At 44.0% G+C, this 12,150-nt stretch overlaps 1 protein-coding gene across 1 annotated transcript in view; it reads right to left on the bottom strand.

The window, feature by feature from the left end:
* Positions 1–1,021, bottom strand: part of LOC111150442 (spermidine/spermine N1-acetyltransferase 1) — a 3,079-nt gene extending 2,058 nt beyond the window's left edge. The window contains exons 1-3 of the mRNA XM_022507909.1: positions 750–1,021; positions 462–513; positions 284–367 (exon numbers count right to left, since the gene is read on the bottom strand). Of these exons, the coding sequence (XP_022363617.1) occupies positions 284–367; positions 462–513; positions 750–815 (202 nt within the window). The 5' untranslated portion in view covers positions 816–1,021. The remainder of the gene's footprint in view (positions 1–283; positions 368–461; positions 514–749) is intronic.
* Between the last annotated feature and the right edge of the window lie 11,129 nt (positions 1,022–12,150).

Here is a 12,150-nt window from a genome sequence, read left to right as displayed (position 1 = left end):
AACTCTTCCGGGTCTCCACAGCACTCTGATACTTACTTAAACAGCTCAAACTCTTCCGGGTCTCCACAGCACTCTGATACTTACTTAAACAGCTCTTTCAACCCGCCCTATTATTATGTGCAGCACATCTATTTTCTTTTTCCTCAGTAGTTTGAACACTGGCTATTGTTTCTGGCCAATTTCTCAGTAACTTTGGCCTGTGTCGTCAGTGGTTCTACACCAGGGACACTACGCGTTTTCTAAAACACTCGGTGTTTGGCTTCTGGAAGGGGAGGGCGGTTACCTTCCGGAGACTGGTGCTCCTTGGGCACTTCTGCAACCAGGCAGTGGTAGAAAGGGTGCTCTCCGAAACCATCCTCTAGTAGATCTGCAACAAGGGGCAGCAAGGACACACAGTGATGGCCTCGGTGAAGAAGCCAAGGACCCGACACCCTAACCCCGCCCAGCTACGGTCGCGTTACCTTTTTCAGTTAACACTACTTGGTCTTCCATGTATTCGTATTTAGCCAGTTCCTGGGGCGATGCACATGGGAAAGAGGGAGAGAAGTAGAACACTCAGTGAGGCCCGGACGCAACCAGCTCACTGGGAATGGGGTGCGCGGGGCGGCGATTCGTCCCCAGATTCCGTCCCAGGACGGCCCGGCATAGGCCGGGGGAGGCTAGCGGAGAGAGGGGCTCCTGCGGGAGCCGCTCCCCACCTCCCACCCCCCCCGCTCCCCGCCCCCGGAGGAGCCCGGGCCTTCCGCTACCTTGATCAGCCGCAAGATGTCACTGCAGTCGGCGGCGGTGGCCGGGCGGATCACGAATTTAGCCATTTTCGTCTTTTGCTTTTCTTCCCTTTGCGGACCAGGCCCCTGTACTTGAACAGCAGGAGGAGGTGGTTCCTCATTCGTCTCCCGGGAGCGTCCTCTTCTCAGTCAGGCTGGCACCATGACCCGGCGGACCTCGGTATAAGACAGAAAAGCTACACCGAATTGCGACTAAACCTGCGCGCTCTAGCGGCTGCTGGGTCCCGCTTTTTAGCGCAAAGAAGCCCCGCCTCCGACCGTGAAGCGGTGGCACGTCGTCCAATGAGGCCGCGACCGCCCCCCTCTTCCGGGCGCCGCCTTCTCTTCCGGGCTTCCGTGTGAACTCGGCGGGCGCGGGCGGGGGCGCGGGCGCTGAGGTGCGTCGCGGGGTTCTCTCGGGGCGCCCTCTAGCGGCGCCTCCAAGGCCTTCCCGGAAACCCGACTATATGCGCGTGACCCAGGCACCTTCGCAAAGGGAAAAGAGGAGTTCCTCCTGTGAACGCTGGACGGTGACCTTGCTGTTTATTCCTTGGCCGGCCGGGAAGTGAACCTCAGGAGAGCCAGACTTGGGCAACATGGGGGTTAGAGCAGCGGTTTTCTAAAGTGTGGGGCGGGGCACCCTTTCGGTCCCAAGGTCCTTTCAGGCAGTGTGTGTCAAAACTAGTTTCATAATAACAGTAAGACGTCATTGTCCTTTTTCGTTCTTGCTGGAATTTTCCAGAGGTGACCTGATGTGTGAGTGATGAAGTCATTGATTGCTCTGATGACTACTGTACTGTGTGCTTGTATATTCTTGTGTTTTTTAAAGTTTCCTAAGGTAAACTATTTGGATTCCTTTTTTTTATTTTAAGATTTTATTTAAAGTAGGCAGAGCAGCAGGCAGAGATACAGGGGGAAGCAGGCGTCCCACCGAGCAGAGAGCCGGTCTCAGGGCCCCATCCCAGGACTCCGAGATCATGACCCGAGCTGAAGGCAGAGGCTTAACCCACAGAGCCACCCAGGCACCCCAACTATATGGATTCCTTAATAATTTTTCTTTCATACTTGTAATTTTTAGAGTTGACACACTGTTTTCTTTCTTACTTTTTTCCCTTCTTATTCTTTGTTAAATCTCTGACCTTCCTTGTGGAAACATTCTCCTGCCTGACTTACACTCTTCACAATTTCCCTCAGTAAAGATCTGCTTTTGAAAAATGTTCTGCTTTGCTTGTCTAAATATGTCTTCAATTCATCTTAAAATTCTTGAAGGATTTATTTCACTGCTTACAGAATTTGAGATTGGAAGTTATTTTCTTTCACCCTAGTGATGATGTCAGATTATCTTCTGGCTTGCATTGCTGTTGGACGTTGTTGTAATCCCTACTTGCTCCATCCTATGTGCTGCTTTTTTTCCACTTTTCTTTAACTTTTTATTTTGAAATAATTACAAATTTATGGAATGTGTGATGACATTGCTCTGGTGACTAAAGGAATGTGTGTTTTGTGTATTCTTATGTTTAATAGAATTTTCAAAGATAAGCTTTTTGGATTCTTCAGTGATTTTATTTTTTTAAATTTTTTATTTTTTTAAAGATTTTATTTATTTGACAGACAGAGATCACAAGTAGGCAGAGAGGCAGACAGAGAGAGAGAGGGAAGCAGACTCCCTGCCAAGCAGAGAGCCCGATGCGGGGCTCGATCCCAGGACCCTGAGATCATGACCTGAGCTGAAGGCAGTGGCTTAACCCACTGAGCCACCCAGGCGCCCCTCTTCAGTGATTTTTAAATGTCCTGAGAGCAAAATGTTTGAGAACAGTTGAATTAGAGTATAGCTATTTCCTGATTGTACCCACTGGAGTAAGTATTCAAGCCTCTTGCAGATGCAGTTTTTCTTTTATGACCCACCATCCCAGACAGCCTGTGAGGGCTTGCTTTGGCCCCCCTGCCTGGTTCCAGGATGAGTCAAAGCATGAAAGGGGCCCACAGGGTTCTCAGTCCATAGAATAAGAGGTAGACTATCATCAGATGACCCCCCCCCCAACATTCAACAAGTGATTCTCTGCCTTTCCTAGCAATATCCTGTATGTAAAAAAGAAAGCAAAAGTGGGCTCTTTGTTACCCTTCTCACCCTCTGGGGATGTTGCAAAGTGACTCACCCAGGAGTTTATGAAATGTCTTTCTCTGAGATCTTTAAAAATAGCATTGATTCTCATCTGCCTAAGCCACTCAGATAGTGTCTTTCCTGACACCGTGACTTATGGATGACCATTTACAGACCCTTCCCTACTCTGTTTGGATCTAACTTGTGGGAGGAGCTACGAGAGAGCGGGAGTTACCTTTGTGTTTACTGATAACAGTAAATTAGACCTCCATGACTAAGCACTGATGAGAGCTGCCTCCTTCCTTAAAGCAATACCAACACTGTTTTCAGTTTGGGTTGCTTAGTTTTTCAGAATGATTGTTTCATTAAAGTTTGTTTCATTTTTATCTATGTATTCTGTTTTTCCAGTTTAAATTTCATGCTTTTATGCTCCATTTTGCCATTATGGCAAGAAGAGCCTATTCTTTTTTTTTTTTCTTTTTTAAAGATTTTATTTTTTTAAGTAATCTCTCCATCCTATCTGGACCTTGAACTCACAACCGGGAGACTGAGAGTCACAGGCTCCACCAACTGAGTCAGCCAGGTGCCCCAAGAAGAGCTTATTATGAAAAGCATATTGGTTTTTAAAAAGCCCCAGAAACAAAAACAACTCATTGTGATTGTATTTGTGTGCATGTAGAAGCTTAGAACCGTAAGAAATTTGAATTTTCTTATGGTGGTGAACAAGTTAGGCTTTTCCATTGTCAGGAATAGATACAATGGATGACCGATGTTACTCTTGATACTGGAATTTGTATTTAAACTGCATAAAAAGGGATTAACTGGAAAACTTTGATTTGGTTAATGAGTCAACACATCAACAAGTACTTATCTTGTGCTAGGTACTTGGGAGTTATAAAGGAGGATTAAGTTTTGAAACCAGCCCTCAGGGTATACAGTTTACCTTTAGAGATGTGTATGAGTTTACTATAACAGAATTAAGGTTTGTGAGAAAGAATTCCAATAAAACTGGGGAGGTCTTATCACCTTACACCAGTTAGAATGGCCAAAATTAGCAAGACAGGAAACAACATGTGTTGGAGGGGATGTGGAGAAAGGGAAACCCTCTTACACTGTTGGTGGGAATGCAAGTTGGTGCAGCCTCTTTGGAGAACAGTGTGGAGATTCCTCAAGAAATTAAAAATAGAACTTCCCTATGACCCTGCCATTGCACTACTGGGTATTTACCCCAAAGATAAAGATGTAGTGAAAAGAAGGGCCATCTGTACCCCAATGTTTATAGCAGCAATGGCCACGGTCGCCAAACTGTGGAAAGAACCAAGATGCCCTTTAACGGACGAATGGATAAGGAAGATGTGGTCCATATACACTATGAAGTATTATGCCTCCATCAGAAAGGATGAATACCCAACCTTTGTAGCAACATGGACGGGACTGGAAGAGATTATGCTGAGTGAAATATGTCAAGCAGAGAGAGTCAATTATCATATGGTTTCACTTATTTGTGGAGCATAACAAATAGCATGGAGGATGTGGGGAGTTAGGAGAAGGGAGTTGGGGGAAATTGGAAGGGGAGGTGAACAATGAGAGACTATGGACGCTGAAAAACAATCTGAAGGGTTTGAAGAGGTGGGGGGGTGGGAGGTTGGGGGAACCAGGTGGTGGGTATTAGAGAGGGCACGGATTGCATGGAGCACTGGGTGTGGTACAAAAACAATGAATACTGTTATGCTGAAAATAAATAAAAAATTATTAAGAAAAACTGGGGAGGTCTTAGTTTGGATGGAGTAGGAGGAAGGGAAACCACCAAGGCGGGCGGGGTGGGTGTGGGGGGTAGTGTTTTATATTCATTGTCTCATTTGATCTCTACAACTGTCTTGTGAAATAGGTGATGTTAGCTCCATCTTTACAACTGAGAAAATTGGAGACTCTGAAGGGTTACAAAATTGCCAATGCTAGGAAGTGATAGAGCCAGGAAAGAAGGAATTAGGTTGATTTCTATGCCAAAGTGAAGCTGTCCAAGCTGCCTTGTTGAACTATTATGGAAAGTGTCAGGGTTTTCTTTTTCTGTTTATAAAGGTAAAATATATTCATTAAGAAAATTGGAGCATGGCAGAAATACAAAAAGTTAATAAAAATAATTCTGTTGGTAGGTTGATTTCCTTCCCATCTTTTTTCCTGTGTACATATATAAGCAGGACGGATACTTAGTTGTAGAAGATGTAACATGGCCACGAATTCATTGCAGTTCCTCTCACCAAGAAGTAGAGTCTGTTTCCCCACTCCTTGAATTTGGACTGGCTTTGTGATTTGCCTCGACAAATAGAATGCAGTAGGAGTGGTGATAGACAACTAAGCAAGACATCAAAAGATCTTAAAGCCTTCTGCTCATGCCCTGTTGGAACACTGCTGCCACCATACAAGGAAGCTTGAGCTAGCCTTCTCAAGGAGGAAAGACCTCATGAAGACAGGGGCCCACCTGGTAGCCAGCACCAACTGCAAGATATATAAGTGAGGCCATCTTGGGCCATCCAGTCCCAATTGAGTTGTCAGGTTTGGCTGTGGTCATACCAGTGACCCTAGGCAAATCCAACAGAATAACCACCTAGCTGATCGCAGACCACATTATCAACTCACAGAATCATGAGCCAATAAAATAATTGTTGAAAGCTACTAAATTTTGGGGTGGTTTGTTATACAGCAAAGGCTCACTGAAACTAGATGGCCATTTTGGTTGTTTACATCTGGCTTCCATTATGATTGGTCGTAGTGTCAGTTCTGACTGGTCTGTGCTTTTTTACTGTACATTTTTTAAAAGATTTTATTTATTTATTTGACAGACAGAGATCACAAGTAGGCAGAGAGGCAGGCAGAGAGAGGGGGAAACAGGCTCCCTGCTGAGCAGGGAGCCCGATGCGGGGCTTGATCTCGGGACTCTGGGATTATGACCAGAGCCGAAGGCAGCTGCTCAACCGACTGAGCCACCCAGGTGCCCCTTTTTTGCTGTACTTTTAAAGTAGTTTAAAAATTACCTCTGTGTGTGTATGTGTGTAATAATAACAAATTGGTATCCCATAACTATAATTTCTGTCCTTCAGAGTAGTGTAGTGGCTTCTTAGCTACTGCAGCTTCGCATTTGGATTCCCCATCTGTGTGATTGTGTCATTTACTTAACCTTGTTAAGTCATCCTTTCTTTGTCTGGAATGAGTAAATAATAAGAATATCCGTAATATGGTTAGTTGTTGTGAGGATTAAAAGAGGTAGTACATTATGAAGCTCTCAGCATAGCACCTGGCCTGTTAGCTTTTTTACTGTTAACATTTGTAGTGTATTTTTCCATGTCATTAAGTACATTTAAATTTTTTTTAAAAAAAATGTAATGGCTTCTTAGAGGTCAATTCTTTGCAACTTATTTTACCATTCTCTTATTGAAAATTTTGGGTTTTGTTTTGTTTTGTTTTAAAGATTTTATTTATTTATTTGACAGAAGAGATCACAAGCAAGCAGAGAGGCAGGCAGAGAGCCCAATGCTGGGCTTGATCCCAGGACCCTGAGACCATGACCCGAGCCGAAGGCAGAGGCTTAACCCATTGAGCCACCCAAGCGCCCCAGTTTTTTTTCTGATGATAAATAATGCTTTGATGAACATCTTTCCATCCAAGTTTGGCCTGGGTTTCTGATTGTTTACTTAGGAAAATTCCTAGAAGTGAAATTACTAGGTGAGCAGGGATATAATTTTGTTGATCTGAAGCCAGAGAAACACTGTAAATTCGGGTTCCTCATTACATGAAAGTATAATTTGAGATGACTGTCCAGATGTGCTTGCTCTAGCTCAAAGTATCTAAATTTTGCTAACATCTGACATCTATATTCCATAGGTTATAATACTTGGGATAGACTAGAGTTTGGGTCTTCCCCAGAAGGAGTTTTCTTGCTACGTGTGGGTGACACCCTTGGGATAAAGGTACTAAAACAACTAGCTCCAGGAAAACACCTTGTTTTGGCCCAAGATTTTCTTTTCTTTTTCTAATCTTTTTCTTTGTTTGAGAAATTTTATGTTCCAGGATCTGGAAATCTGTTTCTTCTTTAGGGATGGACCATCAAAAGTATAAGACTTCTCGGGGCACCTGGGTGGCTCAGTGGGTTAAGCCTCTGCCTTCGGCTCAGGTCATGATCCCAGGGTCCTGGGATCGAGCCCCGCATCGGGTTCTCTGCTCTGCAGGGAGCCTGCTTCCTCCTCTCTCTCTGCCTGCCTCTCTGCCTACTTGTGATCTCTGTCAAATGAATGAATAAAATCTTAAAAAAAAAAAGTATAAGACTTCTCTTTGTAAATGTAAAGTATTGTGTTACTTTAGGCTGCAGTTAAGAGGCTGGTCAGTAATAAGTGAGATACCCATCAGGACTCTTGTTTGCAAGTGATAGTACCTGATTCTAACTGGTTTAGGCAAAAGGGAGATTCACTGCTCACCACAAGGAGCACAGGTATGACCGAAACTAGGACTTCATAGTACAGTCTAAAATACACTGAACAAGAGGAAAGATCAGGGCTCATGTTTCCCAGAAAAGCGTCTTCTCCTTTTGAGTAATTATTTCCCCCTACACCCAAATACATGGTTCTCCTTGGCAGTGGTGGGGGGCTGCCAATCACAGCATGGCACTTGTTTTGTCAATATTCTGATCCAAGCCATGCCATTCAGTGTCTTCTCATTGGCATCGAAAAGTCCTTTCATTTCTGCTGGCACATCAGGGAAGACGTGGAGATCTGAGACAATGTCTTCAACCTGCCCGGGAAGACTGACCACATTTGAGTTTCTGGCTCAGCTTAGCCACAGATGGGATGGCCTGCAGGTTTCCAACTACCCCCATTGCTTATTTTTGTCCATCTCACACACATACCCACCATACCCACGTTTACCACTTTGCACACTCGCAAGGAAAAAGGGAGCCAAAAGGTCAGAAAGTCTCCATTCCACTCACTTTACAAAGAAGTGGAAATAAGAATCTCCTTGGCCAAAGAGAAAGGTTGGGAGTGGTAGATACTATTCAGGAACGTGCAGAAATAGGAGTGATCATACTTGAAATCCCGTGGGTGTGCCAAGTTCTGCTCATTTCTGACCCTTGCCACAAGGAATGCCTACAACAAACCGAGGAATGAGAAGTCGTTATCATTAGACGGAGGCAGAGACATTCCCATGTTATAACGAGATATCCTAAGCCTCCCTATGTATTTATAAGATGAGATCTATAAATTTACCATCTTAGTTTAACCTGTCCCAGGCTATTACTGTTGCATTCCATGGGGCTCTCGCTGAAGATCATAAAGAATTATGGCAGAGAGAGACCATCGAGACCCTAGGGTTGAACTTTTAAGATGTGTTATAATGACTCTTTTATCCCCCTTTCTTGGCAATTGTGTTAAATCTGCAGCAGTTGCCTCCTGGAAACAAGATGTAGAGGGTGAGTGACTTCCAAGCAAAGATGTAGACATATTGCAAGTCTCTAAATGTTTATGGCTTAAGATTGTTCTTGTGGGCCCAAGGGCCATTACTTTCCACGATGAACGCCCCCTTTTTTTCCAGGGTTCCACAATAGCAAGGCAGTTATTTGGAAGCATGTTTTTTATACCATCCCTTTTGTATTAGTTATCTTTTGCCACATAACAACTGACCACAGACATAGTGGCTTAAATTGCATACATTTTTTTATTGCAGTTTCTATAGGCTGGGAGTCCAGGCATGGCTTAGCTGGTTCCTCTACTCAAGGCATCAGCCGGGCTGTAGTCTCGTGTGGGAGTATGGCCAAAGAAGAATCCACTTACGAGTTCAAGTTGTTGGCATTGGTGGAATTCATTTCCTTGACTGAGGACGCTGGCTTCTTACTGGCTGTTGGCTGAGGCCACCTGTTGTTTCTAGAAGCTGCCTGCAGTTCCTTATCACTTAGGCTTACGCAGATGGCCATCTCCTTCATCAAGTCAACAAGGAGAGTCTACAGAGTAGACTGTTAGCAAGATAGTCTTTTCTTTTAATTGTGAAAAAACTCCCACATAACATAAAGTTTTCCATCTTAACCATTTTTAACCATTTGTACAATACCATAGTGTTAACTGTATGCATATTATTGTATAACAAATCTCTAGCAATTTTTCATCTTGCAAAACTGAAACTCTACTATTGAATGCCTCCTCATTTCCCCCTCCGCCTGACACCTCGTAACAACCATTCTGCTTTCTGACTCTGAGTCTGGCTACTTTAGATACCTCATATATGTGAATCATACACTGTCTTTTTTTTTTTTTTCATACACTGTCTTTTTGTGACTGGCTTATTTCACTTGGCATAATGTCCTCAAGTTTTATCCATGTTGTGGCCTGTGATCAAACGTCCTTCTTTTTTTTTTTTTCAAAGATTTTATTTGTCAGAGAGAGAGAGATAGAGAGAGAGAGCGAGCGCATAAGCAGGGGGAGAGGCAGAGGAGGAAGGAGAAGCAGACTCCCTGCTGAGCAAGGAGGCTGATGTGGACTCGATCCCTTGGACCCTAGGATCATGACCTGAGCTGAAGGCAGATGCTTAATGACTGAGCCACCCAGATGCTCCCAAACTTCCTTCTTTTTAAAAGTTGAATAATATTCCATTGTGTGTGTGTGTGTGTGTGTGTGTGTATGTAAGTTTCACTAATTTCATTTTTTTAAGTCTTTATTTAAATTCCAGTTAGTTAACATACAGTGTAATATTAGTTTCCGGCATACACTATAGTGATTCTACACTTCCGTACATCACCCGGCGCTCATCAGGACCAGTGCCCTCCTTCATCCGCGTCTCCTGTTTCACCCACTCCTCCCACCCACCTCCCCTCTGGTAGCCAGCAGTGTGTTCTCTATGGTTAAGAGTCTGTTTTTTGGTTTCTCTCTCTCTGTCTCTCCCCTCTTTGCTCATTCATTTTGTTTCTTAAAGTCCACATGTGAGTGCGATCATATGATATGATATGATTTATTTTTGTTTTCATTTTTGGGGGGATAGTGATCATCCTAACAGGGGTGAGGTGATAGCTTACTGTGATTTTGACGTGCGATTCTCTGATGATTATGTTGAACATCTTTTCATATGCTTTTTGGCCATTTGTATATCTTCATTGGAGAAATGTCCGTTTCAGTTCTTTGGCCATTTTTAAACCGGTTCTTTGTTTCTTGATGGTTGAGCTGTAGGAGTCCCTTCTGTATTCCGGATTTTAACCTCTTATCAGACATGCAATTGGGAAATATTTTCTCCCATTCCTTAGGTTGCACTTTCACTCTGTTGATTGTTTCCTTTGAGGTGCAGATGTTTTTAAGTTTGACGTTGTCCGGTTTATCTAGTTTTGCTTTTGTTGCCTGGCAAGAGAGCGTTTTACAGAATGTAACACGATCATGGGAGTGACACCGTGTCCCTTTACCGTAGTCTCTTGGGTAAAAGCAAGTCACAGGTGCCGCCTGGTGGGCACAGTGGAGAGGCGCGCGCAGAAGCGTGAGCCACGGGAGGCCGGATCATGGCGGCCTCCTTGAGGTCAGTCTACATTGAAAGGTCAGCAAAAGCCCGTGTGTTATTTAACATTTAACAAACATTTATTAAGGTCTGTTTCCTGCCAAGCACTGTGCTTGGGGAATATGAAAGAAACGTGGCTGAGTCCCTGCTCGCCAGGGCCTCACAGTTAAACATTACAGGTTCTAGTTGTGGATGGAAAGGACCCAGCCTCCTAGAGAAAAGGGACAGAACCGCCAGAACTGAGGGGGCCGATTCACGGTGTGTCACCCATTCAGTGTCACCTTCCTCCTCTAGGCCACACTCCCTCTCTTCCCTTCTGAAGTCCTGTCTGAAGGGAAGGCTGCTTACTGCCAACCCCTCAGCTCAGGGATCGAGGCTCTAACTCCTCATAAATACGTAGGAAGGCTGCAGAGCGCAGTCAGCCCTCCTTAGGCTGCCGCTCAAAGCATCAGCTCTTTGAATCTGGGTATGGAGGTTACCCGGGAAGAAGATCATAGGAAATAATTGCCTGTTAGTGCACAAAGTATAAGACACCCCCTCTTTTCCCTGTGGCCCCTGGGTACATGCAATAGATTTGCAAGTTCAGAATCCTGCTTACCAATCTTTGGACCATTCATAAACCGGCAATTAGGTGTTAACTGTGAATCCAGGAAAATAGAGGGTACTTCAAAGAAGGAAGGGCAAGGGAGTGAACTCCACCCAAGCAGCGTCTGTCTGACTTGAGGAGCAAGGAACAGACCCACGTTCTGGCCCTTATGTGAGCGGATGTTGGGCCTATTGTGCTAGAGACACCAAAGGTTATTACCTGAGTGCTGGTTCTGGAGGTAGAGGGGAAGGGGGTGAGTCATTTCTTTTGAAGAAATGATGGAGGTAGGAGAAAGGGGACAAGGACATCAAAAGGGGACCCAGGACCATAGGATTGAAAGAATTATAATATATTTTAAGGTCTCCTTAAAAGATTAATTATAGCAGAATGCATAGGAGAGGAAGAAATCAGATCTGCGACTAGACTTTCTTACTGCCTTTTATGAGTGGCATGCCTTGCTTGGCATTTTGTGGATGTGATTTCATGTAGTCTTGCTTACTATGTATTATAACTGATTTTTTTAAACATATGTTCTATTTTGTCATCCAGATTTTATTAAATTAAAAAGATATTTGTTGATGTTCTTCAAAAAAAGGTTAATTATACATTTCCATTCCAGAGCTTCAGGGAAAACTGGGAATAAAATCAAGCCATTTAAATGAAACGACCCCAGATGAATGTAATCTGGAATAATATGGTTTTTTTTTCTTTAAGGCTCTCCGACCTCTACTGTTGAGATTTCCGTCATCATAGAAGCACAGAATGGTAGTTGTTTGCTAGTACAAATTTCTCGTCTAATAGCTAAGAAAACTGAAGCTCAGAGAGGGTAAAGCACTTGTCCAAGGTCACACAGCTAGAAGGTGGCGGAGTCAGAAATACAGCTCAGGTCTCCTGATTCTAAGGCAAGAGATCTTTTACTATACCTCACAGATCTTATAGCAAAAGTAGAAAATTAAGAGACAGTGTATTAAATACTGTCCCGAGGCTGGAGCTCAGGCAGAAAACTGTGAGCATTCCGCGCATTGGTCCACTGCTCACAAATTAAGTTTCACTGGCACATGCCTTGTTTTAATTACAGCAAAGAATGCTTGGCCTTGACAGTTCCTCTCCTCGGTTTCTTCCTTTTCCTAAGCCTTCCTCCTCTGCCTTGTGCTCCTGCCCCCTATCCCAAGGACAGG

The sequence above is a fragment of the Enhydra lutris genome, unplaced genomic scaffold (genome assembly GCF_002288905.1).
Source record: "Enhydra lutris kenyoni isolate GAN:26980312 unplaced genomic scaffold, ASM228890v2 scaffoldscaffold23, whole genome shotgun sequence".
Taxonomy (NCBI): Eukaryota; Metazoa; Chordata; class Mammalia; order Carnivora; family Mustelidae; genus Enhydra; species Enhydra lutris.
This window is presented reverse-complemented; position numbering and strand designations above follow the sequence as displayed.